The 25185-nt window shown below is 45.2% G+C and overlaps 1 protein-coding gene across 1 annotated transcript in view; it reads left to right on the top strand.

Annotated features, from left to right (window-relative positions):
* ITPR2 (inositol 1,4,5-trisphosphate receptor type 2) overlaps window positions 1–25185 on the top strand; it is a 1380003-nt gene that overhangs the window by 361136 nt on the left and 993682 nt on the right. Inside the window, 3 exon segments of the mRNA XM_029597493.1 lie at window positions 13616–13770; window positions 14026–14125; window positions 14632–14792. Of these exon segments, the coding sequence (XP_029453353.1) occupies window positions 13616–13770; window positions 14026–14125; window positions 14632–14792 (416 nt within the window).

The following is a 25185-nucleotide window of genomic DNA, read 5'->3' as shown; positions in this document are numbered from 1 at the left end:
CTTCACTCCCTATAGGAGTCGCTACCAGGTACCTCGTCCTCAGGCCTGGAACCAGCCCTTTTGGACCAAGCAGCATAAAAGGGGAGCCGGCTCGGGTTCAGGGCCCGGCCGCGCCTCCCAATGAGAATCAGCCGATCCATCCGGGGGATGGAGCCATAGGGGGCAGGTTAACCCTCTTCTACCCCAGATGGGTCGAGATTACGTCGGATCAGTGGGTCCTCACCATCATCCGAGAGGGGTATTATCTGGACTTCCATCATCTCCCTCCGGACAGGTTTGTGGAATCTCCGTGTCCAATCCACAAGACGGCAGCATTGGAAGCTACCCTGGCGAGGCTCCTGTCCTTGAAAGCCATAATCCCAGTACCTGCATGGGAAATGGATTCTGGGCATTATTCCATTTATTTCATGGTACCCAAGAAAGAGGGCACTTTCCGGCCCGTACTGGACCTCAAGTCAGTCAACCGATACTTAAGGGTCCTGAGGTTTCGCATGGAAACTGCACTCAGTCAAGAACACAGTACAGCCAGGAGAATTCCTCACGGCCTTAGACTTGTCAGAAGCCTACCTGTATATCCCGATCCATCCGGATCATCAGCGCTACCTACGTTTCAAAGTTTTGGGATGCCACTTCCAATTCCGGGCTTTGCCCTTTGGGTTGGCCACGGCGCCGTGGACCTTCACCAAGGTGATTGTAGTGGTAGCAGCGGCGCTCAGGCGGGAAGGAATCCTTGTCCATCCCTACCTAGACGATTGGCTGATCAGGGCGAAATTACGAGAGGAGAGCCATCGGGCAACCAACAGAGTGATCGCCCTTCTGGAAAGCCTGGGATGGGTAGTCAACCTAAACAAGAGTTGCCTTCAGCCTTCCCAATCACTGGAATATAGAAACATAGAAACGACGGCAGAAGAAGACCAAACGGCCCATCAAGTCTGCCCAGCAAGCTACGCACTTTATCCATTTTTTTCCCCTTTTTCTCTCTCCCACTTGTTACTATTGGCTTCCAGTACCCTCCAGCCCTAATTCCCCTCCACCCAATTTAGAGAGCAGCTCTGTATCTGCATCCAAGTGACATCCAGCTCAATTGGGGGTAGCAACCGCTGTAACAAGCAGGCCACCCCCTTGGCCCATACTCTTACCCACCCCTGTTTTTATTTTATTGTTTTATTTATTTATTTTTTTTCGAAATAGCAGCCCTCCATCCTTCCGCTCCGTGAAGGTGGAACACCAACTACTGGCCACTGGCATACCGCTCCATGAATGCCTCTGTGGCTACTGCCGCTCCGTGCAGTGTTTGAATGCCTCTGTGGCTACTGCCGCTCCGTGCAGTGTTTGAATGCCGCTGTGGCTACTGCCGCTCCGTGCAGTGTTTGAATGCCTCCACTTTATTCACGCCCTCTAGACTTGATGGATCCACAGTGTTTATCCCACGCCCCTTTGAAGTCGTTCACAGTTTTAGACTTCACCACTTCCTCCGGAATGGCATTCCAGGCATCCACCACCCTTTTCGTGAAGAAATACTTCCTGACATTGATTCTTAGTCTTCCTCCCTGGAGCCTCAGCTCGTGACCTCTGGTTCTGCTGATTTTTTTCTGACGGAAAAGGTTTGTCGTTGTCTTTTGATCATTAAAGTTTTTCAAGTATCTGAAAGTCTGAATCATATCACCCCTGCTCCTCCTTTCCTCCAGGGAGTACATATTTAGATTCTTCAATCTCTCCTCGTATGTCATCCTATGAAGACCCTCCACCTTCCTGGTCGCCCTTCTCTGTACCGCTTCCATCTTGTCCTTGTCTCTTTGTAGATACGGTCTCCAGAACTGAACACAGTACTCCAGGTGTGGCCTCACCAAGGATCTGTACAAGGGGATAATCACTTCCCTTTTCTTACTCGATATTCCTCTCTCTATGCATCCCAGCATTCTTCTGGCTTTTGCTATCGCCTTGTCGCATTGTTTCGCAGACTTCATATCATTAGACACTATCACCCCAAGGTCTCTCTCCTGCTCCGTGCACATCAGCCTTCCCCCCCGCCATCGAATATAGTTCATTCGGATTTCCACTCCCCATATGCATGACTTTGCACTTCTTGGCATTGAATCTCAGCTGCCATATCTTCGACCACTCTTCCAGTTTCCTTAAATCCCGTCTCATTCTCTCCACTCCTTCTGGCGTGTCCACTCTGTTGCAGATCTTAGTGTCATCCGCAAAAAGACAAACCTTACCTTCTATCCCGTCCGCAATGTCGCTCACAAAGATATTGAACAGGACCGGTCCCAACACCGATCGTTGCGGTACACCACTTAAAACCTCTCTCTCTTCAGAGAAAGTTCCATTTACCATCACGCATTGTTTTCTGTCCATCAACCAGTTTTCAATCCAGGTCACCACCTCAGCACTCACTCCTAAGCTTCTCGTTTTATTCACCAGTCTCCTGTGCTGAACCGTATCAGAAGCTTTGCTGAAATCCAAGTAGATGACATCGAGTGCTCTTCCTTGATCCAATTCCTTGGTTACCCAGTCAAAAAAGTCAATCAGATTTGTCTGACAGGATCTTTCTCTGGTGAATCCATGCTGCCATCAATTCTCCGCACTGTAGATAGTTCACTATTCTCTCTTTCAGCAGTGACTCCATTACTTTTCCCACCACCGAAGTGAGGCTAACCGGTCTGTAGTTACCAGCCTCCTCTCTGTTCCCACTCTTGTGAAGCGGGACCACCACCGCTCTTCTCCAATCACTCGGCACCACTCCCGTTTCTAGGGATCTATTGAACAGGTCGCACAGCGGTCCCGCCAGCACATCTCTGAGCTCCCTTAGTATCCTTGGATGAATCCCATCTGGCCCCATGGCTTTGTCCACTTTCAGATTCTTTAGCTCTTCCCATACATTATCTACTGTAAATGGATTTTCATCTGTTCCACTTCCCTCCAGTTTCTTGTTGTGTAGAGATGGTCCTTCTCCAGGGTCTTCTTTAGTGAACACAGAGCTGAAGTATTCGTTTAATATTTCTGCCATTTCTTCGTCTCTCTCCACACATTGATCATTTCCACCTTTCAATTTCACTATACCACTTTGGACTTTTCTCTTTTCGCTGATGTATCTGAAAAATATTTTGTCACCATATTTTATCTCCTTGGCAATCCTCTGTTCCGCTTGACTTTTTGCCAACTGGATTAATTTCTTCGTCTCCCTCAGTTGAATCAAATATTCTTCTTTGTGCTCCTCCCTTTGGGATCTTTTATATTTCTTGTATGCTGTTCTTTTAGCTCATCTCCTTTGAGAACCAGATATGTTTCATTTTTCTTTTGCTTTTCTTTACATTTCTAACATATAGAGCAGTTGCCTTGGCGATTGCTCCTTTTAGATTGGTCCACTGCTGATCCACATAGCTCTCATTTTCCCATCCATTTAGTTCTTCCTCTAGGTACTTCCCCATTTCCTCAAAGTCTGTGTTTTTGAACTGTAAAACTCTGGTCTTTGTGGTTCTTTTCCATATTCTTTTAGTGATATTAAACCATACCGTTTGATGATCACTGGTGCTGAGGTGGGCGCCCACCTTGACATCAGAGACGGTATCTCCATTATTGAGCACTAAGTCGAGTATAGTTCCTTCTCTTGTGGGTTCCAATACCATTTGTTTGAACAAAGATACTTGCATGGCATCCACTATTGCTCTTCTGTTTTTAGATTCTGCAGATGGGATTTTCCAGTCTACATCTGGCATATTAAAGTCACCAACAATCACCACTTCCCCCTTCTTACCTATCTTATGGATGTCTTCAACCAGATCTCTGTCCAGCTCTTCCTTTTGGTTTGGAGGCCTGTAAACCACTCCAATATAAATGGATGCTCCATCATCTTTTTTTAGGTCGACCCATAGTGCTTCTTCCTTGCCCCAACTTCCTTGCAGCTCAGATGCTTGGATATTATTTCTAGAAAATCAATAAACCCAAAGGTACAGCTGAAAAACAGAATACTTCAAATTTTCAATATTCAGCTAGAAAAGAGCTCCTAAGTGAATCTATCTAGCAACCGTCATAAATAGCCTCAAAGAATGTGTGGCTTATGAATAAAGCCTGTAATACTTAAGGCTTGGTATAATCATAGGTTGCAGATAGATTTGTTTATGCACCTACCGGTGCGATAAGGCTGGAGCACAATCACTGTATGCTTAAAGTCACTAGTGAGTGCACTTATCTTAAAAATGCCACGTAGAGAGAGTTGGCTTGCACGGTCCTGAAGTTGCCTCCGACACTAAAGTGTTTCGGAGTGTTGTACTCCTTCCTCAGGGATCTCCAGGTAAGAACGAGCCATCTACATGGATCTGCGTGGAAGATAATACAGCATGAGAGTTCTTTGTATGTCAAACGACTAAAGCAATGTGTATAATGGCGGTCAGAGATGGAAAAAGAACTTACTCCATGATGCCTGGTCAGTACTTAGCTTTAGAGCGGCGAATGCTTATGCGCTGTAATGATTAAAAAATAATAAAAAATGATAGAAATAAGAGAAACATTCATTGAATGTGAGGAAACAACTTCAGTATATTAGGATCGATGTGGATGGTTGTGCAGTTGTACTTACGTGCACTAGAATGAAGTGACCTGCCAGCGTGCCGTCTCAATTACTGACAGCTCGGGCGTCGAAAAGACGCCGAATTTAAAGAAATTCCATCGACCAAAGTGGTCGGAGGAAGTGACGTAAGTATAGCATCGTAGTGTGATCCTTAAAAGGTGATCGACGTCAGGTGGGGATGTCCTTAATTGTTGATACCAAATATGGTTGATGACGTGATATGGCGGCCATATTGGCTGGGGGAATACCTGTTTGTTAATACCAAATGTGGTCAATGACGTGGCTGAGGCAGCCATTTTGAAAGAAGTGAGAGAGGAACTCATCCGGGGAGTAGAGCGAACTGCCTTAGGGAATGTTTTTGTTCAGATCAGGGAAAACCACTCAACCTTCTCATTGAGTCCTTGAGGTTCAACAGATCGCAAACGAAAAATCCATCGATTCTCTTTAAAATTAAGTAGAGTCGAACGATCTCCCCCTCTCCAATTCGGGGGGATGTGTTCCAAAATGACCCACTTAAAATCCGCAAATGTATGTGGACATGTGATGCAGTGTTGAACTAAAGGTGCTTTTAAATCTTTAGTGTTGATCCTGCTGCGATGTTCTGTCAAACGGGTGCGGATCTTGCGTCTGGTGCGTCCCACGTAGACTCTGTTGCAGGGACATTGGAGAGCATAAATGACAAACTCAGTGTTGCAATTCACTTGAAATTTGATGGGAATCTTAAGACCAGTTTGGGGGTCTTGCCACTGTGTGCCAATGTATGCCTGAGAGCAGACTGAACAATTGCCACATGCTGTTTGCCCAGCCCCCTGTGGGTAAAAAGGGAGGACCCTATCGACTGCCCGAACTATCCTTTGTTTGATGTTGGTACCTCGAGAATATGCAAACATAGGAGGGTCTCGGAAAATGGCATGGGGACTGAGTACGTGCCAATTGTTCAAAATGGCTGTTTTAACATGGGATGTGAGGTTGGTGTATGGTAGGACACAGATAAGGTTGGTGGCTTCATTTCTTTGTCTATATTGGAGTAAATGATCCCTGTCTGAAAAGGTCGCTCTTTTGTATGCTCTTCTAATAACTCGGTCTGGATAACCTCGTTCTCGAAATCTATGACCTAATTTGGCTGCTTGATTATGAAATTCTTGGGTATCAGAACATAGTCTCCTGATGCGAAAAAATTGACCCACCGGGAGACCTTCTTTAAACGGTCTGGGATGATGACTTTCGAAACGTAAAAAGTTGTTTCTATCTGTGGTCTTTCTGAACAAGGTTGTGTGGATGCCTGAATGATCTTTGTGTATTTGAATGTCAAGGAAGGATAATTGACTCGCATAGGGTCCTCCCTTTTTACCCACAGGGGGCTGGGCAAACAGCATGTGGCAATTGTTCAGTCTGCTCTCAGGCATACATTGGCACACAGTGGCAAGACCCCCAAACTGGTCTTAAGATTCCCATCAAATTTCAAGTGAATTGCAACACTGAGTTTGTCATTTATGCTCTCCAATGTCCCTGCAACAGAGTCTACGTGGGACGCACCAGACGCAAGATCCGCACCCGTTTGACAGAACATCGCAGCAGGATCAACACTAAAGATTTAAAAGCACCTTTAGTTCAACACTGCATCACATGTCCACATACATTTGCGGATTTTAAGTGGGTCATTTTGGAACACATCCCCCCGAATTGGAGAGGGGGAGATCGTTCGACTCTACTTAATTTTAAAGAGAATCGATGGATTTTTCGTTTGCGATCTGTTGAACCTCAAGGACTCAATGAGAAGGTTGAGTGGTTTTCCCTGATCTGAACAAAAACATTCCCTAAGGCAGTTCGCTCTACTCCCCGGATGAGTTCCTCTCTCACTTCTTTCAAAATGGCTGCCTCAGCCACGTCATTGACCACATTTGGTATTAACAAACAGGTATTCCCCCAGCCAATATGGCCGCCATATCACGTCATCAACCATATTTGGTATCAACAATTAAGGACATCCCCACCTGACGTCGATCACCTTTTAAGGATCACACTACGATGCTATACTTACGTCACTTCCTCCGACCACTTTGGTCGATGGAATTTCTTTAAATTCGGCGTCTTTTCGACGCCCGAGCTGTCAGTAATTGAGACGGCACGCTGGCAGGTCACTTCATTCTAGTGCACGTAAGTACAACTGCACAACCATCCACATCGATCCTAATATACTGAAGTTGTTTCCTCACATTCAATGAATGTTTCTCTTATTTCTATCATTTTTTATTATTTTTTAATCATTACAGCGCATAAGCATTCGCCGCTCTAAAGCTAAGTACTGACCAGGCATCATGGAGTAAGTTCTTTTTCCATCTCTGACCGCCATTATACACATTGCTTTAGTCGTTTGACATACAAAGAACTCTCATGCTGTATTATCTTCCACGCAGATCCATGTAGATGGCTCGTTCTTACCTGGAGATCCCTGAGGAAGGAGTACAACACTCCGAAACACTTTAGTGTCGGAGGCAACTTCAGGACCGTGCAAGCCAACTCTCTCTACGTGGCATTTTTAAGATAAGTGCACTCACTAGTGACTTTAAGCATACAGTGATTGTGCTCCAGCCTTATCGCACCGGTAGGTGCATAAACAATCTATCTGCAACCTATGATTATACCAAGCCTTAAGTATTACAGGCTTTATTCATAAGCCACACATTCTTTGAGGCTATTTATGACGGTTGCTAGATAGATTCACTTAGGAGCTCTTTTCTAGCTGAATATTGAAAATTTGGATATTATTTCTGACATAAAGAGCCACACCTCCCCCTTTTCTATCCAATCTGTCCTTCCTTAACAAGTTATAGCCTGGTATTGCCGTATCCCAATCATGAGATTCTGTGAACCATGTCTCTGTGATAGCAACGATGTCCAGTTCTGCCTCCGTCATTAGGGCCTGCAGATCTGGGATTTTATTTCCCAAACTATGAGCATTTGTAGTCATAGCTTTCCAGGTACTCTCTTTAAGGTTATTGCTTTTCCTGTACTCCTTATGAGACTTTAGTTGAGATTTGTTATTCACTTCACTCTTTCCTTTTGCAGTTGTGCCATTGATGACAGAGTTATCCATCTCAATTAGCTTTTTCTTTTGGTTATGGATCTTGAAATTCTGCCTGGGAGTCCAGTTCGACACCCAGGCAGACAAAGTCAGTCTCACCACCAAGAGAAGGTTAAAACTTCAGACGCGTCTCCGGTCCTTGATGGGAGCCAGCCGGCCCATAGCTTGGGATTATCTGCAGGTTCTCGGCCTCATGGCATCCACCCTGGAAGTGGTACCCTGGGCGAGGGCCCATATGAGACCTCTACAACGCTCCCTGCTCTCTCGCTGGAGCCCCCGCTTCCGGAATTACTCCGTGCATCTACCTCTGCCAGCCAGAGTGCGGACCCAGTTACGGTGGTGGTTGCAGTCCAACCACACGAGCAGGGGGTCGAAGTTGTCCTCCCCCACGTGGATTCTGCTCACCACAGATGCCAGCCTGAGCGGATGGGGAGCACACTGCGAAGAACTTACCGCACAAGGGCGGTGGAACATCAACCGTCTAGAGGCCCGGGCAGTCTGGTTAGCCTGCCTGCAATTTGCTCACAGACTGCGGAACCGGGCAGTCAGAGTGATGTCCGACAACGCCACCACGGTGGCATACATCAACCGTCAGGGCGGAACCAGAAGCCGACAGGTGTCCCTAGAGATAGCCCCGCTGATGGCTTGGGCAGAGGCGAATCTTCAGGACATCTCTGCTGTCCACATTGCCGGGAGGGACAACACCACGGCAGACTTCCTCAGCAGAGAAAGCCTAAATCCGGGGTAATGGCAGCTGTCGCCCACAGCCTTCCAGATGATTGTGGATCACTGGGGGATTCCGGACATGGACTTACTAGCGGACAGGTCCAATGCTGAAGTACCCAGATACTTCAGCCGCAAGCGAGATCCATTCTCTCACGGGATCGACGCCCTGGTTCAGCCATGGCCTCCAGGGACCCTGCTATACGCTTTTCCTCCGTGGCCCCTGCTGGGCACCCTTATCCACAAGATTCATAAGCACCGGGGCCTAGTTCTTCTAGTGGCACCAGACTGGCCAAGAAGACCCTAGTACGCGGACATGAGAAGACTACTGGCAGGGGAGCCCCTTCCCCTGCCTCCTCTCAGGGACCTGCTACGTCAGGGTCCCATCCTCCACGAGGATCCGGCTCAATGCTCTCTTACGGTCTGGCCATTGTGAGGGCTAGGCTGAAGAAAAGGGGTTACTCGGAGCCGGTGATAGATACACTCCTCCGAGCTCGCAAGTTTTCCACATCACTCACCTACGTAAGGATCTGGAGAGTATTTGAAACCTGGTGCGACACTCATGGCACCAATCCACATGCGACCACAATCCCTATTGCTTTGGATTTCCTGCAGGATGGGCTTCAGAAGGGTCTCTCCCTCAGCTCCATCAAGGTCCAGGTGGCTGCGCTGTCTTGCTACAGTCCCCGGAGGGATGGCAAGACTATTGCCACGCACCCAGATGTTTCCCGCTTCCTGAAAGGAGTCAAGCACATTCGTCCGCCACTGAAGTGGCCAGTGCCCCTGTGGAACCTCAACATAGTTTTGGATTTCCTCGCGGAATCCGCCTTCAGATCCCTTCGGGGCCTGTCTCTCCGTTCTCTAACTTTGAAGATGGTGTTTTTGCTGGCAGTATGTTCAGCACGCCGCATCTCGGAACTACAAGCGCTGTCCTGCCGTGATCCCTTTCTTAGAATCACTCCAGAGGCTATCCATGTTCGCACGGTTCCATCCTTCTTGCCTAAGGTAGTCTAACAATTTCACCTCAACCAGACCATATCCTTGCCAACCACGGCGGGTCTGAAGAAATCAGACGAAGGGCGTTTGCTACGCCATCTCGACATTGGCAGATTGCTGGCCAGATATCTGGAAATGACAGAAGCCGTACGACAGATGGACCATCTGTTCATCCTGCACAGCGGGAAGAAACAAGGAGAAGTGGCCTCTCAGCCCACCATCGCCCGCTGGATTAAAGAAGTTATCAGAGCGGCCTACGTAGAGGCCGGGAAGTCACCGCCTCTACAAGTCAAGGCTTATTCTACCAGAGCCCAAGCAGCATCTTGGGCAGAGTCTAGGATGCTGTCGCCTGCAGAAATATGTAAAGCGGCGACATGGTCCTTTCTCCATACCTTCTCCAGGTTCTACCGTCTGGATGTCTAGGCCAGGGAGGACACAGCATTTGCGAGGGCAGTCCTACGCGGTCCTCAGGCCGCCTCCCACCCAGTCCGGGAGTAGCTTTTGTACATCCCACTTGTTCTGAGTCCATCTGGCTACACGCTAGGAAATGTTGAGATTACTTACCTGATAATCTCGTTTTCCTTAGTGTAGACAGATGGACTCAGCATCCCGCCCGGCTGCTGGTATACATGGGTTTCACCGATTCCAGGAAGGCCATGTCATTTTCTTCCATAAGAGCGTCCCCTTTGCCAGGTGTCGACGCCTTCCGGTTGGGAATGCTGGCGGTCTCCAGCTACTATCAATCGGTCAGGGGAATCCTGTTTCACTATTTCATTGATCGTCAGTACACATATATCCATAACAGCTTTTGCAAGGAAGATTACTGAATTGCCTCACTTCCTGGGGGGGTATATGTACCCGTGCTGACGTCAGATCCGTCTCCAACTGCTAGCACGAGCACACTATACCCACTTGTTCTGAGTCCATCTGTCTACACTAAGGAAAACGAGATTATCAGGTAAGTAATCTCAACATTACAGCTCCAAAGTATTAAAAATCCAAGAGAGTTCAGGAAGGTTCTCAAAATATGAAGCTTTTAGGGATTTTCAGGAGCAATTAACACGCTAAGTAATACTTTTTGTTTTATAGAGCAACATTAAGTGGTTGTCAAGCAAATAATTTTGATTTTGTATATTTTAATGTTAATGTTGAATGTGACTATGGATTATGTGTGACCTACCCCAAACCTTGTAGGGTTTGGGATATAAGTGTTTAAAAAAAAAAAAAAAATTAATTACATCCAGTCACCAGATTTAATCCAAATTATATGACCAGCTCAAAGCTAGATAATGGGACTATCATACCATGAACCAAAGACCAATGTGTAGGTATCTAGGTTCGTGGTAACTTCAAATCATCGATCCACATATATGGCCATCTTAATAAACAAATCAGTTTGTTTAGATAATTTTTACATGAAAAATAAAATAGATACAGCTTAACTCAACATATCCCCATGTTTTGAAGGAAATCTCTGCATTAGGGGATCATCTTATATCTGCCACATGAATGACTGGCACATATGATTAGTGCTTTATTACACCAACTTGTAGCTGTAAAACACAAAGGGCATCTTTTTAAATGGCTGTCAGGTTTATCTTCAATCATAGCATGGCATTCAAACCTTTTTGAGTGGCTACAAACAAGCTGATCTTATTTACAAAACAGCCAGTATTTAAACCCCAAGCAAACAGAGAGAGATGACAACATAATACAGTAACACGATAAGGATGGCAGAAAAGGACCAACAGGTCCATCAAGTCTGCCCAGCAAGCTTCTTATGGTGGTAGTATTTGCCATGCAGGTTACCCTCATGTTTCTCTTAAGGATAGTATAGTAACTGCCATTTCAAACAGTTATCCCCAAGCCTTATTATAACCCATAAAAAATGTCTGCTAACATTTTTGAGTAATGAGCTGCCTTGAAAATTCAGACAGTGCTGCTTGGCATGCTTTCCTTATGGACTTGCCCATAGAAGCAGTTCTGTGCTTTTTTCCCTTGTGTCTGCATATCAGTACCCCCAGACTGTAAAAGTCAGGGCCCATGTTGGTTGTTGTCTGAATCAAATCCCCCCCCCCCCCCCCCCCCACCACCACCCACTGTCGAAGTGGAGAGCAATGTTGCAGTTGTGTAAAATGTATTAAGGCTAGTTGGTTAAGGGTAGTAATTCTGTGACCTCTGTTAAGAATAGTAATTGCTGCTTCATGCAGGTTAATCCCCATGCTTATCAGTACCCAGACCATACATGTCAGGGCCCTTCTTGGTTACTGTCCGAATCCAATTCCCCTTTGCCCCTGCCTTTGAAGCGGAGAGCAATATTGTAGTTGCATCAAAAGCATCAAGGCTTATTGGTTAAGGGTAGTGATCTCCATACCTTCTGTTAAGGGTAGTAACTGCCATTCCAGCAAATTACTCCTATGCTCCCTTTTCTTCAATTCTGTCCTGAAGCCTTTAGGGATCCACAATGTTTATCCCATGCCCCTTTGATTTCTTTGACTGTTACCATCTTCACCAGCTCCTCCAGAAGGGCATTCCAGGCATCCACCACCCACTCCATGAAGAAATATTTCCTGACAGTTTTGAGTCATGTGTTCTAAGGTGGCTAGTAAATGTATTCCACAACAGTCTTCCTTCTTTAAGAAATGAACTCACTGTAGTAGGAATAGATTCAAGTTTATTCAGAACTAAGCATTTTCTACCACCATCTTTAATCTTTACTAGCCACCTTAGAACACATGCTGTTTATTTGTTATACATTGTCTCACTGGTTTAGAAGTGAATCAGTGTTCTATAAATTGTGATTGATACATTGTTATTTAACTCTGTTTCCTTTGGAATATGTGAGTTGTTTGTAACATATCAGTTAAATTGGATTGTTCTGAGTGTGAATGTGTATGAATGCATATAAATGTTTTTATAGATATTTGTGTATGACTAATACTGTGCAATTTCATTGTATCTTGATCATTTGAATTTATGAAACACTTTTAGATTGTTTTTGTTTATCAATTAAAGATATTTGTAATATTGCTATAATGGGTATGATTCCTTCATATTCTAAATAATAAGAGTTGTGGAATCAGTTTGTTTTACCCTTTTGGTTGTTTGTACATCTAGAGTTAGGCCAAAAACGTATCTAGGTAACTTTTAATATCCGAGTTAGATGGATAAGTTATTCTCCTAATTATTGCCCTACCCCAGAACAACACCAATACTCCCCTTTCTTATTTAGCTAAATCTTAGCTAGATGAAGACTTTTCTGGCTGTTATCCAGATAGGAAAGGGAAATATTCAAACCAAGCCATTTGGACAGATAACTTTGAATATTGATCTTGGCTGTTATGGAAATGAGATCAGCTTGTTTGTAGCTGATCAATTAGGATTGAATGCCATGCTGTGACTGGGTGAAGATTAAGCTGATCGCTATTTTAAAAAAATACCCTTGTGTTATTTAGCTATATTTCGTGTAACAAAGCACTAAGGGGCAGATTTTCAAAGGGGTACGCACGTACCCCCCGAAAACCTGCCCCAAGCTCCCCCTGCGTGCGCCAAGCCTCTGTTGAATAGGCTCGGTGGCGCGGGTTGGGAGGCGGGTTCAGTTGTTCACCGGTCAACAGTCCCTCTTGTCCTCTCCCTGGAACGCGTCTCTCCGGGTAAGGCTTCCGGCTTCTCACAGCTGTGCAGCTCTTTAAATAGCACAGCCCGTCCGATGATAATGACGTCGAGGGTTGGGAGGCGAGTTCAGTTGCTCACCAGCTGACAGTCCCTCTCGTCCTCTCCCTGGAATGCGTCTCTCTGGGTAAGGCTTCCCGAAACATAGCTTTATGTTGGGCCTAAGCCAAATATCTTTAGTTTGTATATAAAATCCAAAAAAATAAGGACTTGTTTATTAAGATGGACATGTAAGTGGACTGAAGATTGGAAGTTACAGTGAACTTACTTTCACATTAGACTTCAGTTCATGTTATGATGGTCTCATTGTCTAGCACTGATTTGGCTGCAAAATTTTGGTAACATTTTTTTATTGGAATTTCCATTTGTTATAATTTGTCTTGGGGTAAACCACAGGTATCTACAGCTTTTGAGTGAATTTAACTGTAACACAGCCTTGAAATCCTGTTGTATAAAATTGATATTGGAAGTATATATAATCTGTGACCTATAGTTTGATTATAGATATAGATACACAATGAAAGTAATTTCTTGTAAGTACCAAACCCTTCTTTCTGCTCAATCAGCAAGAAGAGTGTGACCTTCCCACCTCAAAAAAGAAACACCAGGGAGGGGAGAAGATTATGTATACTTTGGTGTCTGTACCTCATGGAAATGATATTGCATCTCTCTTTGAACTAGATGCCACCACTCTTCAGCGAGCTGATTGCCTAGTGCCAAGGTATTGCTGTATTTATAAAGTTTCTCTTTAGTAGTATTATATTCATAAAGAACAAAATTTAACCTTTGATTATTCTCCAGTCTCCATATATTAAGAAAGAACCATATCAGTAGAACAGTTTGAATAATTGTGCTGCAATGAGAGTGAAATCATAAGAATGGAAATAATATACTGTAAAATAAAATTTTGAAAAAGTGGCAGAATTTTTTTTTTTTTTAGCTTTTTCCTTTTATTTTCTCTCTTCTTTCTTGCCAGGAACTCTTACGTACGATTAAGGCACCTGTGCACTAACACTTGGGTAACCAGTACTAGCATACCAATAGATACACAGGAAGAAAGGCCAGTTATGCTAAAGGTAAAGAATGGCTTAAATATCTATGTATTTTTTTCTTCTGTTTTTGTCAGCTCAAAAATTGTCATCCCTAAACAAGGATACATTAACCTCCAGATTGGCATGCCCTTAAGGGAAGTGAAATGCTTTGGGTGATTCTTAGAAATGGGTTAGCATTTCCTTCAGTAGAGTTCACCCTTTTAGGTGTTCTCTCTATTTTGATATCTTTGAGGAAGAAGGAGAAAGAGTTCTGTTCGGAGCTGGTACTTTTTCTGACCCTGGCATGTAGGCAGGTTTTTGATGCTGCTCCATGAAATCAAGCATTACAGTGCAAGATCTGTCCAAAATGACTTTGAATTCCTTTTATGATCAGCTTGTGCTACATACACAGATGGGTTTATTAATACATTTTTGGAAAAGATGTTTTTGTAAACTATGAAAATATTTTAGTTTCTAAACAGTTTATCATAGGAAATTGTAACAGTGTACCAAAATTCCCAAACCAATATTGTGTGCTGTAAAAATTGCAGATTGGAACTTGCCAAACAAAAGAAGACAAGGAAGCCTTTGCTATCATCTCTGTTCCTCTGTCTGAGGTCCGAGACTTGGATTTTGCTAATGATGCCAATAAAGTTTTGGCATCAACAGTTCAAAAATTAGAGTATGGAACAATTACCCAGAATGAAAGAAGGTGAGTGAGTTTTCTAAATGACTGCAGTTTTGAAATCTGAAATGTTGCAGGGAGCTCTTCTTTCCTAAAAATTGTTGTTCTGTTATACTTCTCATCCATTAAAGACAGTTCAAAAATACTTTGCACATTTCTGCTAGTAAAAATGTAGTAATTAGCTACCATATTTTCCTAGCTGTTGTCATAATATTGTTTCCCAATAATTTTACACTTATAGGGGGCCATTTTCGTAGCGTATTGCACGCGAAAAGGGACTTTTCGCGTGCGATACCTAGATTAGGGCGGGTTCTGGGTGGCGTCGGCACCAGGAAGGGAGGAGTTGGGGTAGATGCCGCGAAGGCATCGCTGATGGCGAAAAGGTAAGGACCCTTTTCGCTGCCAGTAGCGCGCCCAATAGCACCACCTTTTACGATGTTGCTATTGGGTGCAAAAGCCGGCAGCGATCGCACCGCAGAGTTGTGATCGCTGCCGGCTTTGCAGGCCCACCCCTCGCTTCACCCCTCCCGCCCCCCATTACCGCCAGATTCTCTAAGGTCTGTGACCTTAGAAAATCCTGGCCATAGTTTGGTTCTATTGATGGATTTAATCAAATTCTGGGTCTTATGTCCATGCTTAACAATTTATATATCATTCTTTTTTACATACAATTATTTTACTGTAAGATAGCCAAGTTTGCTTAGCTGATTACAGGGGGGTGGGCACGAGGAAAGGAAAAAAATATTACAATAGCTGGCAATATTTCCCTTTCCTTCTTCCCCCTTCCGCATTCCTACAGTTGACATGTAAAAATATGCCAGAGTAGGCCAAGGTTCATTCCTATTTAATAACATTTTGTTCTTTCTGATTTCTAAAAATGTTCATTCTTTCAGTTCATTTAAACAGAGATTGACATCCTCTGTTTCTTTCCCACAGATGCCTCCTTTTTCTTTTTTTTTTTTTTTGTTTGGCTCATCATCTTGCACATCAGACCTTCCAAGTCCATTGGAACCTGACAAACTACCATTGATATTCATAGGCTCCAGCTTTGTGGGTGCTACAGCACTCCCATTATGATCTCCTACACTCCCTTTGGTTGGAAGCTGAGAGCTATTTTCTGCAGGGCTGTAGTGCAGGATAAGCACAAAATGCTTCTTTCTCCTCTGCTTCCCCCTCCACTCCACCTATTGGCTGGCTAAGCAATGCCTGACAGGCTGCAAGGGAAGAGGGAGCAGCAGAATTGCAGGAAAGAAATGCTTCCTGTCTGTCCTGCGATAGCAGTGGAGGGGTGGGGGTAGGGACTGAGTAAGGGAATAAAAAATGGAAAGAGGAATTGGGAGAAGGACTGAAGAGTAGGCTGAGAGTAGGGCAGTGAAATAGGATGCAGGCCAGGAGAGAGAATATTACTATGAGAGGCTGAGAGAGAAGCAGAAGAACTTGAAAGGAAGAGAGGATGGTTAAGAGGAGAGGACCTGAGTGGTAGGGATAGTGAGAGTGAAGCTGAGGAAGTGGCAAAGTATAGATGAAGACTGTTAGAGCTGGAGATGGGGGCATAGGCTGTGAGGGGGAAGAAAGGTTGAGAGGGAGAAAGTAGCTGAGAGAAGGGACACAAATTGGGAGAGGAAGAGTAGCAGCAGAGAAACTGGGAGAGGGAATGAAGAGCAGAGAGAGTGCAGGGGGTATGGTGAGGAGAAGAGTTGTGGTGTGAGGTGTTGGGGAGGAGAATAAGAAGTTGAATAGGGTGAGAGAGAGGTGAGGAAGACTTGCAAAGAGCTGTGTGGGACTGAAAGAAGAGACGACTAAAAGGGAACGAACATTGAAAGAAGGGTTATAAGGCGATCTTGGTGGAGGGAAGAGGATTGAAGGAGTGAGAAAAGGGAGGGAAAGAAACAGGAAAGGAAATTACAAGGAGGTGAGAAAAAGTAAAATGTTGAGAGACAGGCTGTTGATAGAGAGGAACACGTACATGGAGGAAAGAACAGAAATGCTAAAGAGATGAGTGGAAGACTGAAAAAGACATTTTAAAAGAAGGCAAGAAGTAGCAGAGGAAAGTAATTGAAGACTAAGAACAAACAGATACAGAAAACAGAAATCAAATTACAGATAGGTTGGAAATTGTTTATTTTAAGTTTTATGATGATTTCAGAGTGAGCTGCTCTGGGTCAAGGGGATGAAGGGACCAGCTAATATGCAGCTCTTTAGTGACCAGGATAAATAAGGTATTTTATTAAAAGAATAGATGAGATAGGGAGGAGGTTGTGGTGATATGCAATACAATGGGTTGAAAATCACTCTCTTAAAAATTGCTCCAGTGATATTGAGAGGGGCTGAGAAAGCTGAAAAGAGGGGGAATGGAGAGGAACATTGTTCCATTTTGTTCACAATAATAATTAAAAAAAAAAAAACCCCATGCCCCCTGTTATACCTTGCAGGAGGCAGCAGTGGCAGGCTTGGTAGGAGCATCAGTTTGCATGGTCCCAGAGAAGTAGTATGGAAGCAGCAGAAAGAGGTGACAGTACAGTATGAGCAGGGTTTGGACAGAGGAAGCAAGGTGCATTTCTGGATTTGACTTCACAGCTTCTCTTCTCTCAGTTAACAAATCCTGACTCCCCTCCTTACTCCTGGTACAGCACCATAGCTTCTTTCATAATTCTTGATTTAAGAACATAAGAAAATGCCATACTGGGTCAGACCAAGGGTCCATCAAGCCCAGCATCCTGTTTCCAACAGTGGCCAATCCAGGCCATAAGAACCTGGCAAGTACCCAAAAACTAAGTCTATTCCATGTAACCATTGCTAATGGCAGTGGCTATTCTCTAAGTGAACTTAATAGCAGGTAATGGACTTCTCCTCCAAGAACTTATCCAATCCTTTTTTAAACACAGCTATACTAACTGCACTAACCACATCCTCTGGCAACAAATTCCAGAGTTTAATTGTGCGTTGAGTAAAAAAGAACTTTCTCCGATTAGTTTTAAATGTGCCCCATGCTAACTTCATGGAGTGCCCCCTAGTCTTTCTACTATCCGAAAGAGTAAATAACCGATTCACATCTACCCGTTCTAGACCTCTCATGATTTTAAACACCTCTATCATATCCCTCTCAGTTGTCTCTTCTCCAAGCTGAAAAGTCCTAACCTCTTTAGTCTTTCCTCATAGGAGAGCTGTTCCATTCCCCTTATCATTTTGGTAGCCCTTCTCTTTACCTTCTCCATCGCAATTATATCTTTTTTGAGATGCGGCGACCAGAATTGTACACAGTATTCAAGGTGCGGTCTCACCATGGAGCGATACAGAGGCATTATGACATTTTCCGTTTTATTCACCATTCCCTTTCTAATAATTCCCAACATTCTGTTTGTTTTTTTGACTGCCGCAGTACACTGTACCGACAATTTCAATGTGTTATCCACTATGACACCTAGATCTCTTTCTTGGGTTGTAGCACCTAATATGGAACCCAACATTGTGTAATTATAGCATGGGTTATTTTTCCTTATATGCATCACCTTGCACTTATCCACATTAAATTTCATCTGCCATTTGGATGCCCAATTTTCCAATCTCACAAGGTCTACCTGCAATTTATCACAATCTGCTTGTGATTTAACTACTGTGAACAATTTTGTGTCATCTGCAAATTTGATTATCTCACTTGTCGTATTTCTTTCCAGATCATTTATAAATATATTGAAAAGTAAGGGTCCCAATACAGATCCCTGAGGCACTCCACTGTCCACTCCCTTCCACTGAGAAAATTGCCCATTTAATCCTACTCTCTGTTTCCTGTCTTTTAGCCAGTTTGCAATCCACGAAAGGACATCGCCACCTATCCCATGACTTTTTACTTTTCCTAGAAGCCTCTCATGAGGATGTGCTTGAACACATCTCACCTGCCTCGGCGCTTCCTCGGAGCTCCTCTGCGATCATGTTGTGGCCCAAGGGTATACAATCTTTCCAGAATTGGGACCGCCTCCAGCACTCCCGTAACAGGCAAGGAAATTAGGCGTACACAGAAAATAATCCAGCCTACTGAATTATGCCTTTGGGAGTATTAGGTATAATCCCTAGTGGAGAGATGATAATGCTGCCATACATCTTTTAAATGCAAAGTGGCAACTAGGTCCAAGTTTTCCACTTCCCCTTGTAAGACATATTGTGATCAAGAGGACCTATCAATTAAGAGGTTCATACATAACATTCAAGTTTCCACCAACACATAGCTGTTCAACGCCAAAGGCTATTAATAGCATCTGTCGGTTTTCTATAAAAGTTGGCCTAGTCCTGATTTAAACTGTAAATATTGGCCAGTGTGAATCTTTTTTGCTGTAGAGAACAGTCTGACTTCACATATCTCCCTTCCAGGTCACTACTGGACTGATGAACTGTGAGTGGAAGACTTTTATCAATCAAATACAAACTCTTCTATTGGAGTCATACAAGGAGTAATATATGCAACCCACCCACTTTCCCCTCAGCTTTTCATGTTCCATTTGTGTTTAGCGTGTTTCTTGCAAAAGCACAATATTGGCCTTGCTTCTTCAAGTAAACTGTAGTATTTGATTTCTTTTAATTGGGGAAGATATTCCTCTTAACATTTAATGATAAACAGCTTATTGTATCAGCCATATTTATTTCTTTCAGTAACAATCAAAGGCTTAGATAAGCACCTTGTGTAGTGGAACACCTCCTCTGCGCTTGCAGAGAAAAGTACACAATACAGAAGTAATATGAAAATTATACTAAGATAATATTTATGGTGCCCGAATTTTATTACCAATGAACAGTGATAATAAAGATCAGTTAATATGCCTTTTACCCAACACACCCACACCAACCTCCCAATCCCTCAACCAAAAAACACTAAACCTAACCCAACTTGAGAACTCTGACCATCCACAGGAAAAACATCAAACTCAAACCCTCCTGGACAGCTCCTGGACAGCTATATAAATTCCCCTTCTCCCATCGCCACCCACAGGGACATGGCACACCTTAGTCTAGGCCCAGCATCTATCTCCTGGGTGGAATTCTTCAAAGGTCTGCATACCTTCATCCACATGCAACCAGGACCTCCTATAATACGGCCACAAGCTCCACCAGAGGACCTCAACATCCTGGGACCCTCTATGCCTAGGGAAGCAATCCCACCACCCAGAAGTCCCACATTCAGGGACACGGACAACTCGAATGAAGATTCAGAGCCCCTGGAGGAAGGGGAACTCCCTCTGGGGACAGAGCCTCAGCGAACCATGAGACACTTCTTCACCAAGGACGAGCTTCCAGACCTGATCACACACAGCTTGAAACAGCTTGCTATCCCGGGCACAAGTGCCTCAGGGGAACCTAACACGAACCCCCTACTAGAGGGACTCCATCAGACCTCCCGTCGTTTCCTGCTATTTAGTGCAAGCCGTCCAGCAACTAATTGACCTGGAATGGGATGCCCCAGAAACTACGTTCAAAGGGGGGCGGGCTCTGGCAGCCATGTACCCTCTGGACTCAGCTGCCAAAGATCTCGTGGCATGTCAGAAAGTGGATGCCATGGTCTGTGCGTTCTCGAAGCGCACTACTATTCTGGTGGAGGGAGGAGCAGCACTCAAGGATGCTCAAGACAGACGTCTGGAATCTATCCTCAAGCAGTCCTTTGACATCTCCGCTATGTCTTTACAGATCGCGGCCTGCTGTGCTGTGGTGACACGCGCTTGCTTATCACAGACCAGGAACAATACTCCTGGGGAGGCCCTGGAACCAGCAGTATCATTCCTCGCGGACGTCGCTTCTGATCTGGTGAACACCGCAGCTAGAGGAGTGTCATCCGCCATGGCAGCCAGAAGACAACTCTGGCTCCGAAACTGGTCGGCCAACGCATCCTCCAAAACGAGACTCACAAGGATGCATTTCAAGGGAACACTCCTGTTTGGAAGCAAACTAGAGAAACTAGCCAACAAATGGGGCGAGTCCCCACTGCCGCGGCTACCGGAGGACAGGAATAAGAGAAACCAGCGATCCTTCCCCCGAACCTACAGGGGCAGAGGATCACATAAAGATAGAAGCACATATCAAACGGCCCGCCTCGCAGGCCGAAGCCAGTCCTTTCGGAACAAGCACAACAAAAGTGGAGCCAGCTCAGGCCCAGGCCCCAGCCACACCCCACAATGAAAATCAGCCGACCCGTCCAAAGGAAGAAGCCATAGGGGGCAGACTTACCCTATTCTACCAAAGATGGGTCGAGATAATTTCGGACAAGTGGGTCCTATCCATCATTCGAGAGGGATATTACATGGATTTCCACCACCTCCCTCCGGACACGTTTGTGGAATCCCCCTGCCACGACCCTTCCAAGAGGATGGCAGTGGAAGCTACGCTGACCAGATTGCTAGCCTTAGAGGCTATAACACCGGTGCCTCCACAACAAATAAATACTGGACATTATTCCATCTATTTTATCGTCCCCAAGAAAGAAGGAACATTCAGACCCATCCTGGACCTCAAGGCGGTCAACTGTCACCTGAAGATTCCTTGCTTCCGCATGGAAACTCTACGCTCAGTAATAAGGGCGATACAACCGGGAGAGTTCCTTACATTCCTGGATCTGTCGGAAGCCTACCTACACATTCCGATCCATCAAGAGCATCAGCGTTTTCTACGCTTCTCGATCCTGGACCGTCACTACCAGTTCTGGGCACTTCCATTCGAGTTAGCCACTGCACCCCAGGGATTCTCCAAGATCATAGTGGTGGTGGCAGCAACACTGAAGAAGGAAGGAATCCGCATGCACCCTTATCTAGACAATTGGCTGATCAGGGCAAAATCCCCAGAGGAAAGGCACCAGGCAACCAATAGAGTCAAAACTCTACTGGAGAGCCTTGGGTGGGTGGGCAACACAAACAAGAGCTTCCTGCAGCCCTCCCAATCTCTAGAATACTTGGGAGTCCGGTTCGACACCAAACAAGACAAGGCCATCCTGACACAGACAAGGAGATCAAAACTGATGACCCAGTTACGAACCCTGTTGAGTGAACTTCGCCCCACAGCATGGGACTACCTACAAGTCCTCAGCCTCATGGCATCCACACTGGAAGTAGTGCCATGGGCACTACTCACATGAGACCCCCTACAACGCTCACTACTATCACGATGGAATCCACTGTCCCAGAACTACACCGTATGTCTTCAGCACCCGGACAAAGTTCGGGCCCAACTATGGTGTCTACAAGAAGGCCATCTGAGCCAGGGAATGAGACTGTCCTCACCAACCTGGATCCTGCTCACCACGGATGCCAGCCTATGAGGATGGGGGGCACACTGCCAGAGGCTAACTGCCCAAGGGCAATGGAACAAAGAAGAGTCGGGATGGAACATCAATTGCCTAGAAGCCCGGGCAGTCAGACTAGCCTGCCTACGGTTCGGTCACAGACTCCGAGACAAAGCGGTCAGAGTAATGTCGGACAACGCCACAACAGTGGCCTACATCAATCATCAGGGAGGAACCAAAAGCCAACAGGTGTCTCTGGAAATAGACCCCCTAATGTCATGGGTGGAAGCAAATCTTCAAGAGATCTCAGCCGTCCACATCACCGGGAAAGACAACGTCGCTGCGGGTTGCTTGGTTTGTTTATTTATTTATTTAAAATCTTTTCTATACCGTCGCTAAGTTATCTACCATCGCAACGGTTTACACGTACTATATTACATTCTAACAGGTGCCGTCAAAGGTTCAGTTACAATAAATCATTAAAGACAAACAATTGTTTAGTGAAGTAGGTTATGACCGAGTGTACTAGGAGGGTACTGTTTATGGGTAAAATTCATTATTCATAGTGTTACAATTATGTTTATAGTGATGTAGATTCTCAGCAGAGAAAGTCTAGACCCAGGAGAATGGAGGCTGTCGACCACAGCATTCCAATTGATAGTAAACCATTGGGGAACACCAACCATGGACCTCCTGGCAAACCGGTCCATCGCCTAAGTGCCCAGCTTCTTCAGCCGCAGGCGGGAACCCCAGTCTCTGCCTGGTACAGACTTGGCTACAGGAGACTCTGTTATACGCCTTCCCGCCGTGGCCCCTATTGTGCGCAATCATCCACAAGATAGAACACCACAGGGGACCAGTACTTCTAGTGGCCCCGGACTGGCCAAGAAGACCATGGTACGCAGACATGCGAAGACTGCTGACAGGGAACTCCCTGCCACTACCTTCACACAGAGACCTGCTCCAACAGGGACCTATCCTCCACGAGGATCCAGCTCGATTCTCTCTTACGGTCTGGCCATTGAGAGGACTCGCCTGAGGAAGAGTGGATACTCGGAGGCAGTAATTGACACCCTACTCCGAGCACGCAAGTTCTCCACATCCCTAACACACATAAGGATTTGGAGAATATTTGAAGCCTGGTGCGAGGACTGCAACATCATACCACGCTCAGTCAAAATTTCTGCGATTTTGGAATTCCTGCAGAACGGCCTACAGAAGGGATTGTCTCTCAACTCCATCAAGGTACAGGTGGCCGCATTGTCATGCTACTTAACCAAGAGTGAGAGGGCAGCATAGCCTCTCACCCGGTTGTCTCCCGCTTTCTGAAAGGAGTCAAGCAGATCCGACCACCCCTAAAGTGGCCGGTGCCTCTTTGGAACCTCAACTTGGTCCTAGATTTCTTAGCAGGAACCTCCTTCAGACCTCTCCGCGGCCTGTCTCTCCGATTATGAACATTGAAGACAGCCTTCTTGCTGGCAGTCTGTTCAGCCTGTCGTTTATCCGAGCTACAAGTACTGTCCTGCCAGGAGCAGTTCCTCAGACTCAGCCAGGGAACTATCCAGTTACGCACAGTTCCGTCATTCCTCCCCAAAGTGGTGTCTCACTTCCATCTCAACCAAACCATCTCGCTACCATCGCCAGATGAACATAAGATTTCGGAAGAGGCTCTTTGGAACCTCAAACTGGTCCTGGATTTCTTAGCAGGAACCTCCTTCAGACCTCTCCACGGCCTGTCTCTTCGACTATTAACATTGAAGACAGCCTTCTTGCTGGCAGTCTGTTCGGCCCGTCGTATGTCTCAACCAAACCATCTCGCTACCATTGCCAGATGAACATAAGAATTTGGAAGAGACTCGAAGTCTCAATGTCAGCAGACTCCTAGTCCGATACCTGGAAAGGTCGGAATCCGTACGAAAGACGAACCATCTATTCGTCCTTCACAGCGGGAAGAAGCAAGGGGAAGCGGCCTCGTGAGCAACCATAGCCCGCTGGATCAAAGAAGTCATCAAGGCAGCCTACGTAGAAGCAGGCAAGCCACTGCCTTTACAAGTCAAGGCCCATTCTACTAGAGTTCAAGCAGTGTCCTGGGCGGAAACCAAGATGCTTTCACCCACCGAGATCTGCAGGGCGGTGACATGGTTCTCCATCCACACCTTCTCCAGGTTTTACCGCCTGGATGTTCAGGCTCGGGAGGACACAGCATTTGCAAAGGCAGTACTAAGTGGGTCACGGGCAACCTCCCACCCGGTTCGGGAGTAGCCTTTATACATCCCATTGGTCCTGAGTCCATCTGCTACACGCTAGGAAATGGAGAAATTACTTACCTGATAATTTCGTTTTCCTTAGTGTAGACAGATGGACTCAGCATCCCACCCACGGCTGCCGTTACTCATGGAATTCTCAGGTGATTCACGGGTAAGCCATGCTTTCCTTCATCTAGGACACCCATCCTACTGGGTGTCGACGTTTCTCGGTTGAGGGCACTGGCGGTCTCCAGCTATAACCAATTCAACCGGTTCAAATTAAGTAAGTTAGCCAAGTTATAAAGTTAATCAAGTTATTCAAATTATTCAGTCATACATATATCCACAATGCTTTTCGAGGAGAATACTGAAGAGCTGCACTTCCTGCAGGGGTATATGTACTAGGGCTGACGTCAGATTGAAATCTGATCCGTCTCCAACTACTATCAGGAGTACACTATGCCCATTGGTCCTGAGTCCATCTGTCTACACTAAGGAAAACAAAATTATCAGGTAAGTAATTTCTCCAGTTGAGAGGTGTGTGACCAAATGGCATTAAAAAGGGGCCAATCTTCCAAAGTCACTGTAATGCCTTGCAAATGGTGTCCTTGCTACCATAACATCACTTGAGAAGCTGATGACATTCACTTATAGAACGTGCTAAGTCAGTATCTTGACTATGTCTATTAATTATAAACATGGGTCATCACAAAGTCCATATTTTTTATATGCAAATAAAATAAACTTATCTTATGAAACAGTTCTTGTATGCTCTTTCTTCAATCCAAAATTCAAGCTGCCCGACACTGTTCCAGTGTTTCGGTTATCTGCATCAAGGGCATGAAAGTCAAAAAGGATTAGAGACAGTCTTTTTATGTATTTATTTATTTAATTATTTATTTCGGTGTTTTTATAT

Source organism: Rhinatrema bivittatum, chromosome 4, assembly GCF_901001135.1.
Source record: "Rhinatrema bivittatum chromosome 4, aRhiBiv1.1, whole genome shotgun sequence".
Taxonomy (NCBI): domain Eukaryota; kingdom Metazoa; phylum Chordata; class Amphibia; order Gymnophiona; family Rhinatrematidae; genus Rhinatrema; species Rhinatrema bivittatum.
Note: the sequence above shows the minus strand (reverse complement) of the source record. Positions and strands in the feature narration are given on the sequence as shown.